This window comes from Bombina bombina, chromosome 4 (assembly GCF_027579735.1).
Source record: "Bombina bombina isolate aBomBom1 chromosome 4, aBomBom1.pri, whole genome shotgun sequence".
NCBI lineage: Eukaryota > Metazoa > Chordata > Amphibia > Anura > Bombinatoridae > Bombina > Bombina bombina.
Genome location: NC_069502.1, coordinates 257,966,690 through 257,985,307, shown reverse-complemented (window position 1 = coordinate 257,985,307; position 18,618 = coordinate 257,966,690). Strand labels below are relative to the sequence as shown.

Here is an 18,618-nt window from a genome sequence, read left to right as displayed (position 1 = left end):
GGACCACTACTGACTATATCCAGTGGCCGTAATCCTAGAATAACATTGGAACAAGTTCCTTTTATAGTATAATAACATTGGAGTAAGTTCCTTTAATATTGGAGATCTTTGAGAACAGTACACATTGTTATTTTGATTATCCGATAATGGACACACACAGCTCTTTGCACTCTACAACATTATTGTGCTTACTCTTACCCTTACTTACCCTTCCCTACCGTGTGGAATATCATTGCATTGCTTTTGTACACATAAGCGTTTGCATGTTTTTAATTTCTTTCCTACAAGCAGCAGTCACAAGCTATTATGCCCAGGAGTGTTGACAGGGACATGCACAGTATCCAATATGACCGCAACCAATGATGAGCAAGTGGAAAACAGGAAGGGGTGTGGCCTCGCGGACACACGCAACTGGAACTAAGTTACGGCGCTACTTTCAATAAAGACATAGGGCTCCATGTACTAAGCAGTCAGCGAGCTACCCGCAACAAATCTCGCGTCAAAACTCGCAAACTGATATGTACAAAGCCGTCAATTGTGTTAAAACTCGCATCTTTAAAATTGCGAGCGTACTTATCCGCCAAACCTCGCTACCGCTCCATTTTTCACTGTAATTAGACACATTTGACCACCAACTCGCCAAAAAACGAATGTACTAAAAAATCTATTTGTCCGCTCGCTACAATTTCCGCTCCCACCTCGCTATTTTTGCCTCGCCACCTTTTAGGTGGCGGGCAAGGTACAAAACAATAGGAAAGTCAATCTAGACGCCAGTCTAGACATATATAAAAGGCAGTAATATCAGCATTGTACTTACAGCATAACTGGCGTCTAATTTGTCTCTCATTTCCATGTACATAAATTGCGCCCAATTTGTCGACTGTAATTAAAGAGTAATCTATTTAAATTTGTATTGTTAGTTGTCAATCTTTATAATTATTTTTATATTAATATTTATATATTATCAGATCCAGATGAAGCCATATCCAAATTGTAAATAAATATTAAAAAAATAACGCTCTGTTATCACTCTTCAAAAAATTTTGAACAATAATAAAGTTGTTTAGATAAGTTGAACTTTTATAGGAGCAAAATTCTATTCCCGCGACTACTATGATGTTCGTGACACCTTGCATGTCACGTGTTAATAATTGGCCAGACAATTCAACTAAAAGTTAAGTACCATCAGCTTAGTCGCGGCGAGCGAGGCGTCAAATTTATCAACAATCCGCAACTGCTCGCGGCGGGCTAGACTTGTCTATTTATTGGGGGAATATTAGTACATAGCGACAGCGGACACCATTTCGCCCGCGGCGAGTAACGGCGAGTTTATCCGCGTCTACAATGACGGATGAATTGACGGTTTAGTACATGGAGCCCATAATGGAGTGTATATAAGGCTGCTTGTCAGGTAACATTTTATTCTGTCTCCCGGATGTCAGGGCTGTTCATCTGTTCTCAAGCTGGGTGATACCATTTGATAAAGGTGCCAGTGGGCACCGAAACGTCATGGATCTTTATTTTTAAACCTTTCTAATAAAAGTTAATTTTTTATTGAAAATCCAGTGAGTGCTGTCATTGCATTGGAATATATATATATATATATATATATATATATATATATATATATATATATATATATATATATATATATATATATATATATATACACACACACACACACATATACACATACATACATATATATACACATATATATATACATACACATACATACATATATATATATACATATATATACACATATATATATACACATACATACATATATATATACATATATATACACATATATATATACATATATATACACATATATATATACATACACATACATATACATATATATATATATATATATATATATATATATATATATATACACACATATATACACACACACACACACACATATATAAAATGACTAACATCCATTTAACAAAAAAAACAGAATTTATGTTTACCTGATAAATTTCTTTCTCCTACGGTGTATCCGGTCCACGGCTTCATCCTTACTTGTGGGATATTCTCAATCCCTACAGGAAGTGGCAAAGAGAGCACACAGCAAAGCTGTCCATATAGCTCCCCTCAGGCTCCGCCCCCCCCAGTCATTCGACCGACGGTTAGGAGAAAAAGGAGAACCATAGGGTGCAGTGGTGACAGTAGTTTATAAAAATAAATTTAAACCTGACTAAAATGCCAGGGTGGGCCGTGGACCGGATACACCGTAGGAGAAAGAAATTTATCAGGTAAACATAAATTCTGTTTTCTCCTACATTGGTGTATCCGGTCCACGGCTTCATCCTTACTTGTGGGAACCAATACCAAAGTTTTAGGACACGGATGAAGGGAGGGAACAAGTCAGGTAACCTAAACGGAAGGCACCACTGCTTGCAAAACCTTTCTCCCAAAAATAGCCTCCGAAGAAGCAAAAGTAACGAATTTGTAAAATTTGGCAAATGTATGCAGTGAAGACCAAGACCAAGATGCTTTTCAGCCAGAAAGACAGAGAGGTCGCAGTCGCCTTTTGACCTCTCCTCTTACCAGAATAGACGACAAACAAGGACGAAGTTTGTCTGAAATCTTTAGTTGCTTTTAGGTAAAACTTCAAAGCACAAACCACATCGAGATTGTGTAACAGACGTTCCTTGTTAGAAGCTGGGTTAGGACACAGAGAAGGAACAACTATTTCCTGGTTAATATTCTTATTGGAAACCACTTTTGGAAGAAAACCAGGTTTGGTACGTAAAACGACCTTATCTGTATGAAACACCAGATAGGGTGAAACTCTTCTAGCAGAATAGATAGCAACCAAAAACAAAACTTTCCAAGATAGTAACTTAATATCTATGGAATGTAGAGGTTCAAACGGAACCCCCTGAAGAACTGAAAGAACTAGATTTAGACTCCATGGAGGAGCCACAGGTCTGTAGACAGGCTTGATTCTGACTAAAGCCTGCACAAACTCCTGAACATCTGGCATTGCTGCCAGACATTTGTGTAACAAAACAGACAGAGCTGATATCTGTCCTTTTAAGGAACTAGCTGACAAACCTTTCTCCAATCCTTCTTGGAGAAAAGCTAAAATCCTTGGAATCCTAATCTTACTCCATGAGTAACCCTTGGATTCGCACCAACAAAGATATTTCCGCCATATCTTATGGTAAATTTTCCTAGTGACAGGCTTTCTAGCCTGAATCAGGGTATCTATAACTGAATCCGAAAACCCACGCTTAGCTAGAATCAAGTGTTCAATCTCCAAGCAGTCAGTTGCAGAGAGACTAGGTTTGGATGTACGAATGGACCTTGAATTAGAAGGTCCTGCCTCAAAAGGTAGCTTCCATGGTGGAACCGATGACATATTCACCAGATCTGCATACCAGGTCCTGCGTGGCCACGCAGGAGCTATCAGAATTACCGAAGCCTTCTCCTGTTTGATCCTGGCTACTAGCCGTGGGAGAAGAGGAAACGGTGGAAAGACATAAGCTAGATTGAATGACCAAGGCGCTGCTAAGGCATCTACCAGTGTCGCCTTGGGATCCCTGGACCTGGACCCGTAACATGGAACTTTTGAGTTCTGACGTGACGCCATCAGATCCAGATCCGGAATGCCCCATAGTTGAGTTAACTGGGCAAAAACCTCCGGGTGAAGTTCCCACTCCCCCGGATGGAAAGTCTGACGACTCAGATAATCCGCTTCCCAGTTGTCCACTCCTGGGATGTGAATTGCTGATAGATGGCAGGAGCGATCCTCTGCCCATTTGATGATCTTGGATACCTCTCTCATCGCCAGGGAACTCTTCATTCCCCCCTGATGATTGATGTACGCTACAGTCGTCATGTTGTCCGACTGAAATCTGATGAATCTGGCCTCCGCTAGTTGAGGCCATGCCTGGAGCGCATTGAATATAGCTCTCAATTCCAATATGTTTATCGGGAGAAGAGATTCTTCCCGAGATCATAGACCCTGAGCCTTCAGGGACTTCCAGACCGCGCCCCAGCCCAAAAGACTGGCGTCGGTCGTGACGATGATCCACTCCGGTCTGCGGAAACTCATTCCCTGAGACAGGTGATCTAGAGACAGCCACCAGGAGGAGTGAGTCTCTGGTTTTCTGGTCCATTTGAATCTGGGGAGACAAGTCTGCATAATCCCCATTCCACTGTTTGAGCATGCACAGTTGCAATGGTCTTAAATGAATTTGAGCAAAAGGAACTACGTCCATTGCCGCAACCATTAGTCCTATTACCTCCATGCACTGAGCTATGGAGGGCTGAGGAATGGATTGAAGAACTCGACAAGCGTTCAGAAGCTTTAAACTTCCTGACCTCTGTCAGAAAGATCTTCATTTCTACGGAGTCTATTATTGTTCCCAGAAAGGGAACCCTTGTGGAAGCGGACAGGGAACTTTTTTCTATGTTCACCTTCCACCCGTGAGATCTGAGAAAGGCTAAAACAATGTCTGTATGAGCCCTTGCTTTGGGAAGGGACGACGCTTGTATTAGAATGTCGTCTAGGTAAGGTGCTACTGGAATGCCCCTCTGCCTTAGCACAGCTAGAAGGGACCCTAGCACCTTTGTGAAAATTCTGGGAGCAGTGGCTAAACCGAACGGAAGAGCCACGAACTGGTAATGTTTGTTCAGAAAGCCGAACCTCAGGAACTGATGGTGATCTTTGTGGATAGGAATATGCAGGTACGCATCCTTTAAGTCCACGGTAGTCATATATTAACCTTCCTGGATTGTTGGTAAGATTGTCCGAATGGTTTCCATTTTGAATGAGGAATTTGTTTAGAATTTTTAAGTCCAGAATTGGCCTGAAAGTTCCTTCTTTTTTGGGAACTACAAACAGGTTTGAGTAAAAACCCAGTCCTTGTTCCGCTGTTGGAACTGGGTGTATCACTCCCATCTTTAATAGGTCTTCTACGCAACGTAAGAATGCCTGTCTCTTTATCTGGTCTAAAGATAAGCAAGACATGTGGAACCTTCCCCTTGGAGGAAGGTCCTTGAACTCTAGAAGATACCCCTGAGAAACAATGTCTAGTGCCCAGGGGTCCGGAACAGCTCTTGCCCAAGCCTGAGCAAAGAGAGAAAGTCTGCCCCCTACTAGATCCGGTCCCGGATCGGGGGCTACCCCTTCATGCTGTCTTGGTAGCAGCAGCAGGCTTCTTGGCCTGTTTGCCCTTGTTCCAGCCTTGCAATGGCTTCCATGCTGGTTTGGGCTGGGATGCGTTACCCTCTTGCCTAGTGGCTGTAGAGGTGGAAGTCGGTCTGTTCCTGAAATTGCGAAAGGAACGAAAATTAGACTTATTTTTAGCCTTGAAAGGTCTATCCTGTGTAAGGGCATGGCCCTTTCCCCCAGTGATATCTGAAATAATTTCCTTCAACTCTGGCCCAAATAGGGTCTTACCCTTGAAAGGAATATTAAGTAATTTTGTTTTGGACGACACATCCGCCGACCAAGACTTTAACCAAAGCGCTCTGACAATTTTTCTGGGATCACAATCATCAAGTGTAGCTAGGACCTCCTTAAGTAGGGCGCGGAGGTGTTCTAGCTTAAATTTAAATGCTATGGCATCAGGCTCTGCCTGCTGAGAAACTTTCCCTGTGTCAGAAATTTCTCCCTCAGACAGGCCCTCCCTCACCGCCAAGTCAGATTGATGTGAGGGCACTACAGATAAATTATCCTCTGCGTCAGCTTGCTCATTTTCTGTGTTTAAAACTGAGCAATCACGCTTCCTAGGAAAAGCTGGCAGTTTGGATAAAAATGCTGAGAGAGAATTATCCATTACTGCCACTAACTGTTGCATAGTAATCGTAATTGGTGCGTTAGATGTACTGGGCATCGCTTGCGCGGGCATAGCTGGTGTTGACACAGAAGGGGAGGATAGCGAGCTATCTTCACACCCTTCAGCTAAAGAATCATCTTGGGCTATATCTTTAAGTGTAATTGTACGGTCCTTAAGCTGTTTGGATGCTATAGCACATTTCACACATAAATTTAATGGGGGAACCACCTTGGCCTTTGAACATAGGCTATCTGAAGGTTCAGACATGTTTAACAGACTTAAAAGTAACTTCAATGCAATAAAATTTATTTTTGACAAAAACGTTACTGTCTCTTTAAATAATAAAAGTGCACACTTTATTACTGAAACATCAAAAAACCATCAAAAACACATCCGATTTTTATGAAATTTTCACCACAATGTCATAATGCTTTGAAAAGGTTGCACACAAATTTTCAGACCAATTAACCACTTAATGCCCAAACCGGAGCTAATAACAGCAGTTAACCGGTTAACACACTACAGTACTCTGCCACAGCTTGCCCTGTGGCTTTTACCTTCCTTAGGGTTATTTTGGTAAGAATATAAGCCAACAAGTGCACAATTGAGGCGCGAAAATGAGGCTTCCTTCCTCTGCATACCAGAGTGGAGGGGCCTTTCTGACTAGATTAGGTGTCCAACTAAGTGCCAGGCGCAAATTAATCCCCAAGAGTGTTTTAAGTTGATAAAAAAACACCTATTTAAGTTGAAAACTTGCTAATAAAGCAATCGATTAGCCCACAATAGTGTCAACCAGCATAAGCCCTTAAAATAAGCCATCCTTTTATTGCTGAATCTAATAACAATGGCTTACCTATCCCAGAGGGAATTTCTGACAGTCTTCTAGCATTACTGGGTCTTGTTAGAAAAATGACTAATCATACCTGAAGCAGTTAAGCCTGCAAACTGTTCCCCCCCCCAACTGATGTTATCTGGTTTCAACAGTCCTGCGTGAGAACAACAATGGATTTTAGTTACTGGTGCTAAAATCATAGTCCTCTTAGCAGAAATCTTCTTCACTTTCTGCTGCAGAGTAAATAGTACAAGCCAGCACTATTTTAAAATAACAAACTCTTGATAGAAGAAATAAAAAACTACAACTAACATTGCATACTCTTTACCACCCCCGGGGAGATGCTACTAGTTAGAGCGGCAAAGAGAATGACTGGGGGGGCGGAGCCTGAGGGGAGCTATATGGACAGCTTTGCTGTGTGCTCTCTTTGCCACTTCCTGTAGGGATTGAGAATATCCCACAAGTAAGGATGAAGCCGTGGACTGGATACATCAATGTAGGAGAAACCTTTACAACCCCTTGCCAGGAAATATTAATTAAGGATTCATCTTGAATCTAAACATATGAGCAATTAAATCTTAAAATAACTTCATATACCATAACATGTAAAAACACTTTTTACAAAAAAATTTTTTTAAAAAAATTGATTAAAAAACTAACAGGAAGTGCAAGTGTATGAACAATTGATCCTCAAGGACATGCCTCCACAGATATAAAAAAAAAAACAAGAAGTTACACACAAAAAAAAAAAAAAAAAAAAAAGGAACACTAAATACATTTTCTATAAATAGCATTGAGGTTATTATCCGCCCATCGATAGCCATGGGTGCCTCCTACAGATACAGTATAACCTAGGTTCAAAATGACGAAACCAGCTTCCTCCAATCACGGCATTGCCTCAGGCAGTGATTTCCCGGGGGGGGGGGGGGGGGAGCCATGATTGGAGGATGCCGTATTTGTCATTGCTGACGTATGAAGTGACGAGCGGCAGGAGGGGGAAATCGCTGAAGCGGCTTTCAAGATTAAAAGGCAAGTATTTTAACAAAACGAGTGAAATGTAAAGTTTGATGAATGAAAGTGCCCCTGTTTTTAATAGGGTTTTTAAAAACCGGGCACTAATTCATCAAACTTGACATTCACTTTAAGAAGCACAGGAACATGTTAAAACAAAAGTTAATACTTCAACATATAACAGAATGGGCAGCTGAGTATTTAATAAAACAAAATAAATATACAAATAAATCTCTTAACTTAATTAAATAAGTTCATTTAAAAAGGACATGAAACCCCAAAATTTCCTTTCATGATTCAGATAGAACACACAATTTTAAACCACTTTCCATAACAACAGGCATATATGTGCAGCCACCAATCAGCAGCTAGTTGCTTTTCAACAAAGGATACCAAGATAATGAGGCAAAGAAGATAACATAATCATGAATGTTTATTTTAAAGGGACAGTGTACTGTAAATCTGGTTTTGACTTAATGTGTTTACAATGACCTGTTATACCAGCCACAGAGTTAAAAATGTAAGGGAAATTGCACCTTTATGTATAATAGTGAATATGAAATAGCCTCTTCTGTTAAATCACAACCCTATCAAAATGGGTTGAACTAGCAGGGAAAGCAGACCTCATTTACACTAAGTCCTCCTTATCTTTTTACTGTTTAAACAAAAGGCGAGAACAATGGAAAATGAACATTAGTACCTCTATATCACAAACACCAACTGGTGCATTATTTTATCTAAATCTTCTTGTTAACATTTGTTATTTTTTGTAACCATAATTTAAGTTCAGAAATATTCAGTATGGGTGGTGAAACAGACAAAGTCAGCTATTTCAAATGAGAAAATAAAGGTGAAGGAGCCATTTGTAAACTATTTAATACACAGCAGTAGGTAAAATGCATAACTGGGAACACATTAAATGGAGAAAATAGTGTACACTGTCCCTTTAAGTGCAAGCTTTTTGTATTTCAGCTAAAATATCTGAGTCTGTTTCAAGCATAAAAGCTATTTTTAACATTTTGCCTCCAATGAGAATTTTTTTTTTTTAAAAAAAAGTATATTTCCTGTCTCCAAAATTCAGCAAAGAAATGTTCTTCATGGATTAATGCCCATTTCCTCTGTTTCTATGAATCACACCATTCCATATTTAAGATAAAGACTACTTTCACAACTTTCTTCAACAGTGAATGCTACAACCTGTTGGTTTTTACTGTAAGGAACCACTGTCTTAAAAAAAAAAAAAAAAAAAAAAAAATAGGCAAATAAATGACTCTTGTCACGGTCAAACCTAGTACAGTATCTTATATGAAAACCTCAGATATTTGGGAATGCAGATTTATAAAAATGTTATCTCCAGAAGAGAATAAAATGTTACAATTAAAATACAAACTACTAATGAGCTACAGGAATCTGCTGTATGTATAAACTTTGCTGGCTCCCAAACATTATGTAAATTTTTTTTTAAATTTTTTTTAATTGAGGTTTTAAGAAAAATAATACAAGCGGATAAGTACTCAAAACGTCACATCAAACATAGACTTGACAGTTAGATAGTCATCATATAACATTAACCCACATATTGCTTGAAAATATAAATTAAGAATTGAACCTCAGTTTTCTGATAGAGCATAACCTCCTGAGTATATAATAATATGAAATTAAATTATTTCCCCCAAACAAACTAACGAAGCCTCTCTTGGACCTCCTGAATTGCATAATAAACATAATGGGGGACTTTAAGGAGGAAAGAAAAAGAAAAAAAGAAACAATAAATAGGCCACTCTTGGGCCTAAGGATTGAAATAATATGATATTTTATCAAGCATATGGATTATGAGTTAAACAGTTTAAGGGGGAAGTCATCTATATAGTGAAGAGTTATAATCAACAATCAACTTATAGTAAGTGGCGAGCCTCTCCTCAGACACACACCTTAAAGGGAACCTAAACACCATCTTTTTTTCTGTGATTAACTTTTTTTTTAAACGTTTTTGTATGGTTTTAAACGTTGTTGCTTACTTTGTTTATTTACCTAGCCTCTGCTCAATTATTTTTCAGTCTCAATATTACCCCTAAACCACTGCCTACTGAATGCGGTGCTAGCCGCCATGTTGTAACGTGCGTTGTCTATATAGACTGGATGCGCACTCCCTTGCAAATCCAAACCGGAAGCCTGCTTAGTGCTGTGAGCGTGCACACATATAGACATTGCGCTCACAGCATAACTAAAAAACTACTGCTGCTATAAAGTTTGCAGCTATTACCTGCTTCACTGCTAAAGCATATCTTTTGAACCGGTGTTGTGCCGTGAATGGATTCCTCATCGACAATGGTTTCCCCGGCACTCGGCAATCTATGGCGCTCCGCCCCCGCTACATCTACTCCTACTATCCTTGCCCCACTCATTACAATACTATTTTCTAACGCCTCCACATTCTTTGCGCTCCGCCCCGCTGCATCTGATCCCTGCCCTTGCCCTATTCATTCATTGTATATTTTTCATTATACTGTGCGCGTGCACGCACCATGTTTCCCCTATCAACAAATATAATATAAACATTAAAATAATGTTCCTGAAAAAGCTATCAGCAGCATAAATTAGAATATAATCATACTTTATATATATATATATAAAGTATGATTATATTCTAATTTATGCTGCTGATAGCTTTTTCAGGAACATTATTTTAATGTTTATATTTGTTGATAGGGGAAACATGGTGCGTGCACGCGCACGGTATAATGAAAAATATACAATGAATGAATAGGGCAAGGGCAGGGATCAGATGCAGCGGGGCGGAGCGCAAAGAATGTGGAGGCGTTAGAAAATAGTATTGTAATGAGTGGGGCAAGGATAGTAGGAGTAGATGTAGCGGGGGCGGAGCGCCATAGATTGCCGAGTGCCGGGGAAACCATTGTCGATGAGGAATCCATTCACGGCACAACACCGGTTCAAAAGATATGCTTTAGCAGTGAAGCAGGTAATAGCTGCAAACTTTATAGCAGCAGTAGTTTTTTAGTTATGCTGTGAGCGCAATGTCTATATGTGTGCACGCTCACAGCACTAAGCAGGCTTCCGGTTTTGGCAACATCACTTTCACCCATATCTGCAGAGAGCGGTCAGAAATTCACATAAATGTAAAAAAAAAACTAAAAAAAATAGAACACCTATAATAAAAAAAAAGGGATTTGCATTTTAAAAACTGAAAAAAACATTATGAATAAAAAAACACAAAACCCTAATGACAAGTGTTTAAGGTCCCTTTAACAAGTATATTAATAAACAACCATTAGATTACACTGGTGCTAATATTAATTGTGGGTATAACAGGGATCAGTCGCTAAGCTGCAAGGCAGGTTGGAGAGATTAAACTAGGCATTTTGTGCAGGAATCTCAACTCTGTAATATTCTGTATAAGACAAAGACTGTGGAAAATGCAGCTACTGTGGAAAGACCCATATAAAAACAATTTCACTGCTCCCTTGCCGCCTCGGCCGCAAACAGCCCGGGAGTCCCATACTGTGAAAACTAGAAGTCAGCTGCACCTTATTGACGGTTGACACCTTATAGGCTATGACAGAATAATTAGCAAACTACATTTCTTAGGGTTGTCACTCGCTATTAAACACATTAACAAAAAATCTTAACGGATTGTGTGATCTGAACAGCTGGCATATCTGGGTCTTATTCCATATTGTAATCTAACGGACACTTTGTCCTAACATATGTATAGATGTGACATTTACACCATGAGGTATAAACTAAAGTGAAATGGGTTTGGATAAAATCAAACTAGGTACAGTCAAGAAATACAATGATCACTGCATCTTAGTCAAACAGCACTGATGAATAGGCAAAGGGTAGAATGGCTTATGGTAAGATGAACTTGCACAATATCAGACTGGGCACAGTCGTCATAGAATAAAGGGACTACTGCGATGAGTGTCACTTAAGAATATCCCCAAAGTCAGCGTTAAAGACCTTCTCAAGTTCTAACTCGCTACGCAGCTGAAAACGCATGCCTAACCCACACTTATTCTCTGGTGCACATTTTCGGCAATCCTTTCCGATGAGGAGGTATAGATCCAGGCACCGTCCTCTGCAGCAACATTATGTAAATTTTTAAAGCACTGTAATGCAGTAATGTATTATAGGTTTGGGATAAACGTACCGTACATATACTTAGTTTTACAACGAATAATATATACAAATTCAACTTAGTAATTACTAAAAGGGTCACATGAACTAAACACTGTGTACATAAAAGTGAACAGACACTGGAGAGATCAGTGGTTAACTGAATGTCATACAGCTATTAAATATTAAAAACCTATACTAAAGCAAAATAATCAGGTTCTTTCTAAAAATCCAATTTAATATTTTTTTCAATGGTACAAACTTAAAACAAATTAATACAAAGTATTTACAGTATTCTCACAAACAGACAAACTGACACTCCCCGGTATGTGGAAATGTTGTAACTTGTCAAGACATTTCAGAGATAGCTGTGAAAGAGAGAAAAAGTGTTAGACTAAAAAGCTGTGCAAAAGATAAGAAAAATAAGGCGTGTGCCTGGGATCTCAAGCAACAAGGTGAACACTGAATTAAAGAGTGTCCCTTTAATCTAAGAAATATTTCAGCTGCAAAATTACTTATCCCCAACCACACACACCATATTTTTATTGTGACATTTACCAAGATCTTGGGATGTGCACTTATTGATTACAAGTTTTTCCCATTTCTCTATTAAAGTGGTCAGTTCAGTATATTTGAACATAGCATTAGGAATCATGCAGTACTGAATTTGTACTGGATTTGTAAGTAACAGATTACTTACAAATCCCTGAAAGAAAGGGACCTAGAGTTTATTTCTGGCTCCTAACTACTTTGATTATTCTACATTTATCTACATAAAAACTGGTCTATACCATTACTACACATTTTGTACATTATAGTGTTATTTTAGTTAGTAAAATATTGTCATTTTAACTTCACCTACAGTATATGGGAGTAGATACCAGGAGCATGTGCATACAAACCTATTGCATGCACAGAGTGAATCAGTGATATCAGCACTAACATTGCTGTATGTAGAACACTAAGGGCTAGATTTATTAACGCTGAGGCGTACAGGGGCGCGTATACGCGCCCCTGTACGCCTCAGCTCACCTGTGGTGGGGCGAAATTACCCGCAGGTATTCGCCATTGCACAGGAGCGCAATTTTGCGCCCGCGCACAGCCAATCATGCGCGGGCAGGAGCTGTCAATCTCCTCGGTCGGACTCGACCAAGGAGATTGAATTTCGCCAAAATAGAGGTGGCGAAGATCTTAGGGAAGCAGCGGTCTGGTGACCGCTGCTTGATAAATCACGGCGAGCAAGTTCTTGTGAGAACTTGCAGCCGTAGAGGCTTGATAAATCGAGCCCTAAAAGGAAGAACACACACCAGTTGGACTTGTAAACTTAGCCCCTGACTGTAACAACATATTTGTGGTTTGCATCAGTTCCTAAGTTGACAAGTGGCATTTTTATCTAGTCCTAAGTGTGCACAGTGTAAGCTCCGCTAGTCAGACAAGTACTAGCCCCTGAACACCAATCGTAATAATATTGAAATAATAGTGACAATAACTATCTTTACAATTAGAGGTGACATCAATGGTTAGATGGCATGCATTTGCATTGGCATATTCTCCAGTTTGGGAAAGGGACAATGGAAATGGCAACATTTTAGCAAAAAAAACAAAGAAAACAAAAAAACACAAAATATATGGAAGTACATTAATGTTATTAATTGCATATTCCATATAAGCTATAGATAAACCTTGTTGGAATAATGTTGTTGCGCTTTATGCTGTAATTCGAATGACATGCATGGGGGCTGCAACCGTAATATAACCAATTTGTGACTCAGCTCTTCTGACGGCTTATACAGGAATTAAAAAGCAGCTGCAGATCTGTGACTAGTAATAAAGAAACAACAGCAGCAGTTATAGAGTTAAACAGCTGTTCCCAGGACCCCAGTGACAGCATTCAGCCTCACAATGCCAGGATTGTGTAAATGACACTCACACAGCTGCACAGCAAGTGCTATGGGAGTTCTTGACACACCCAACCCCAAACTCACAAGCACTACAGGGCGGGATCACAACTGACAACAAACACGGTGTCAGTCTGCTCACATGTACAATGACACCAAAGACCTCACATACAAACTATGAGAAAAGGCAGCTCAAAAATGACAGCAAACCCACACTCATAACTGAGCCAGGAAACCTTATAGGGAACAGCCAGTAACAGGGTCTCTCCGCCACAAACTACCTCTTCAGAGCCTGATTGAATGCACATCACATACATATGTAAAGCAGAGCACAAGAGTCTAATTCATATACTGTCGAAACAAGAATGCATTAGCTCAACTAAGATATTTATGGTGAGATATGCCAGACAGAGGCATTTGTGGCACAAAACTTCCTCCTGTCTAGAGGCTACAGACGTTTAACATAAATATGCATACTTAGCCTGGCTCATAAGCTCTACTCATACACGGACATATCCTGTCACTTATAGTGTGTTATAACTGTTTTATAAGTCTAATTCATAAGTCCCATTCATACACTGACCGATCCTGTAATTTATAGTGTGGTATAACTGTTTATAAGCCCCACTCATACACTGACATATGTAATATATAGCGTGTTAGAATTGTTTTACAAGCCTAGTTCATAAGCCCCACTCATACACTGACCTATCCTGTAATTTATACTGTGGTATAACTGTTTATAAGCCCCACTCATACACTGACATATGTAATATATAGCGTTGTATAACCGTTTACAAGCCTAGTTCATAAGCCCCACTCATACACTGACCTATCCTGTAATTTATACTGTGGTATAACTGTTTATAAGCCCCACTCATACACTGACATATGTAATATATAGCGTGGTATAACCGTTTTACAAGCCTAGTTCATAAGCCCCACTCATACACTGACCTATAATGTAATGTATACTGTGGTATAACTGTTTATAAGCCCCCCTCATACACTGACCTATAATGTAATGTATACTGTGGTATAACTGTTTATAAGCCCCCCTCATACACTGACATATGAAATATATAGCGTGGTATAACTGTTTATAAGCCTAATTCATAAGCCCCACTCATACACTGACCTATCCTGTAATTTATAGTGTGGTTTAACCGTTTATAAGCCTAATTCATAAGCCCCACTCATACACTGACCTAGCCTGTAATTTATACTGTGGTATAACCGTTTATAAGCCCCCCTCATACACTGACCTATAATGTAATGTATAGTGTGGTATAACTGTTTATAAGCCCCCCTCATACACTGACATATGAAATATATAGCGTGGTATAACTGTTTAGAAGTCTAATTCATAAGTCCCACTCATACACTGACCTATCCTGTAATTTATAGTGTGGTATAACCGTTTATAAGCCTAATTCATAAACTCCACTCATAGACTGAGCTATGCTGTAATCTCTATCAGTGTATGAAAAACAGCCTAAAAAAATAAATAGGTAATAATGTTATATACTAATACCATGAAATAGGCAAACAAAATATCTCTATACAGAAATGTCCATTTTATCCAAGGTCAGTGGATGAAGCTGTTGCTTGATGGTATCAAAATATAAAAATAGAAAAATGCTGCACTCTCCTCACATATAGATGTCACAAAATCTAAATAATGGAGCCTAGGAGTCCCAAGGCACAGAGGTCCAATGGATAGGAAATACAAAGGGAATGTCTTTCCTGCCTACCTATCAGTCCCTTAGGGAGCCACTGGCTGCACTTATTGCAGCACCTTTGCAGCTTCCCTTTGTATTTCCTATCCATTGGGACCTCTGTGCCTTGGGACTCCTAGGCTCCGTTGTTCCTGCTATCGGTTGGATCAGTAAGCTGGGTTGCTGTAATATCCAGCCTGTGTCCAATAGCACTGTCTGAGTGCTCTTCACAAATGTGAGTACCCTGTATGAGAGTTTATATTGATATCTCCTGGTCTTTTACTGGTACACACAGGCGCCTTGTCTGTCTTATCTCCTCCAGATTTGATGCCATCTTGTTCCTGCATCCAGACAGATCAGTGAGCTGGGTTGCTGCCAAATATCCAGCCTGCGTCTAACAGCATTGTCTGAGTGCTCCTCACAAATGTGAGTACCCCGATTAGGGTTTATTGAATGCGATTACTTGGCTTTATTATTGGTACACACAGGCGCCTCTCTTGTTTTCTTCATTTTCCTAGGTAGGTTTAGGAGCAGAAGTGCACTACTGGGAGCTAGCTTCTGACTGGTGGCAGCACATATATGCCTCTTGCCATTGGCTATCCAGTTGTGTTCAGCTGACTCCCAATAATGCATTGTTGCTTCTTCAACAAAGAATTTCAACAGAATGAAGCAAATTTGATAATAGAAGTAAATGGGGAAAACAGTTTTAAATTGTATGATCTATTGGAATCATGAAAGAAAAAATGTTTAGGTCTCAATTACATGCAATACAGCAGTATTCATGTCCATTAACTGACAGGGACAACTCCCACTGCACTTTTTTTCTGATAGACAAAGGCAAGCTCCCACATGTTTGAAAAGAAAAAGTTGGTTTATACAGCAAAAAACAAACACAAGAACCAATACACACAATTAAAAGTGTGAAACATTCCTTTAGTGAAACAGTCTGCAAAAGAAAAAAACATATTTAAGGCAAAAAAGCCAACAGGAACCTATATAACAATAATGTAGCTATTGTGTTCACTCTCATCAGTTATAGTAACAATTATATTCAATGCAGCTGAAATGATAACATCCCTTTATTTGTGCCAGCACCCCTCCAGTTATATTCATGGGCATGAGATCAGAACACCCGGCATAATACCATCACATACACTGATGTAGAATGAAATGGAATACGGATATAGGGTGGGTAGCAGGAACTAAAGTGTGAATCAGATGGAGGGCCTGTGGCGAAAGACTGAGGTTCACCCCGGATGAGGAGGGGGAGGAAAGGACAAAAATGCAAGTTTGAGAAACACAAGCCTGGGGGTGGGGAACAATGAAGGATGGTACAAATATTCAGGTGACTATTAATCATCATGTGCAAGTCTGAATGCCAGAGGTGACTACAGTATTATTCTACCCAGCAAAAAATATAAATTAACCTGTTACACTATTTATGTGAATGTGTTACACACAGGCCTGGAAATATCTACTAATCTTAGACCAGTAAGAAGTTGTAGCATACACCATATTTAACATTCAGCAGACAAGTTTTCCCCCCTCAAGGCTAATAACTTTTATCCTTGACTTGCCCTGCCTGTACAAATATAACCCAACCATCTACTCAGTTTACAACTTAGTCTTTTTTTATTGTTTTACTTATTACATCTGAACATACATCCAGAATGAAGAAAAAAAAAAAAAGAGTCATGAGGAGACAGAGGAATAGTCAAATACAGTATTTTAGAATGGGCATTTGGGTCACTTAAAGGGCCACTAAACCCAAAATCTTTCTTTCATGATTCAGATAGAGAATACAAATTTAAACATTACAATTTACTTCTATTATTTATTTTGCTTCATTTTTTAGATATCCTTATTTAAAGAAAAAGCAATGCACATGGTGAGCCAATCACATGAGGCTTCTATGTACAGCAACCAATCAGCAGCTACTGAGCATATCTAGATATGCTTTTCAGCAAAGAATATCAAGAGAATAACACAAATTAGATAATAGAAGTAAATTAGAAAGATGTTTAAAAATGCATTCTCTTTCTAAATCATGAAAGAAAAAATGTGGGTGTCATGTCCCTTTAACAGCACAGACTTTGTGTAACACAGACTTTATTCATTTTGACACATAAAATTCAGAAATAATGACAAACTCATCAACATGTTGCACTTCTTATTTATTTCTCTTTTTTTTTAAATCAAGCTATTCAGTTCTAGGGGGTGGGTGGAAACAAAAAGTAGGCATGTTGAATGAATTTTTGAAGTGGCAGTGATGTTGTCACAAAACACACAAACATAAATTGCGAGGTACTGTTGTAGGGGCTCTAAACATTTGGTAGTCTGATAAAAATAAAATATGCATGATTAGTAAGGAGTCAATCAATGTTGCTTACTTGAAAAGTCCTAGTTTATAGACTAACGAAATATTTTAGTATGCACGTGTATAGGCTACACAAAACCTCTAAAGCAGTGACAGCTGCCCCCTACATTCCAGTTCCCCCTCCGATTTATTTGCCCCACTTACTGTTTAAACATTCTCTCCATGTCCTTGATTTGTTTTCGGGAAAACTCTTTGAACTCGGTATATGGGTTGAAGACCTGACCCCGGTTGGATGGTACAGCATTGCCTGCGTTGATGTCCTGCCTTCTGTTCAGCTTGGCACTAAGTTCAGAGTCAGCATTGGCAGTGACTGCTTTCTCCTCTCCCTCTCCATTTTGCTCTTCCTGTGGCTCAGCATTGGTCTCTGAGGGTTCTGTATCCTCCAGCACCAAGCGGCGCTGAAGTTTTTGGGCAAGTTCTGCTTCTGCCATGGAAGATAGGCACAGGAGAGGAAAACGGCTGAGAAGCAGCAGCTACACTTCTTGACAGTCTGGAGGGAGGGGCGCAGATTGAAGTGCACTCTGAAACTTTCAGGAGAACAGGGAAGAAAAGAGCAAGGGAGGGGCTGACAAACTGATAGGGGAGGAGAAAGAGAGTAGAGTTACTAAAAACTTTTCCCAGTCAGTTGGCTTTTAAGAAAAAAAAAGTTCTCAAACTCATCTGCTGCAAGTGAAGCGCTGACGTTATAATAACAGGTGCATAACTAAATACCATGCATTCTCCATATACAATAGACAGTAAAGCAGCCTAATACCAACAGTCTAGAGGTAGTTTTTACTATTTTTGTCATAAGGATAAAGATTGTGTGCGTCACACACACAAATAAAGTTATGTGTAT

The 18,618-nt window shown here is 39.3% G+C and overlaps 1 protein-coding gene across 1 annotated transcript in view; it reads right to left on the bottom strand.

The window, feature by feature from the left end:
* Window positions 1-18,319, bottom strand: part of EFHD1 (EF-hand domain family member D1) — a 148,372-nt gene extending 130,053 nt beyond the window's left edge. The window contains exon 1 of the mRNA XM_053709918.1: window positions 17,925-18,319. Coding sequence (XP_053565893.1) covers window positions 17,925-18,211 — 287 coding nt within the window. The 5' untranslated portion in view covers window positions 18,212-18,319. The remainder of the gene's footprint in view (window positions 1-17,924) is intronic.
* Window positions 18,320-18,618: the final 299 nt, after the last annotated feature.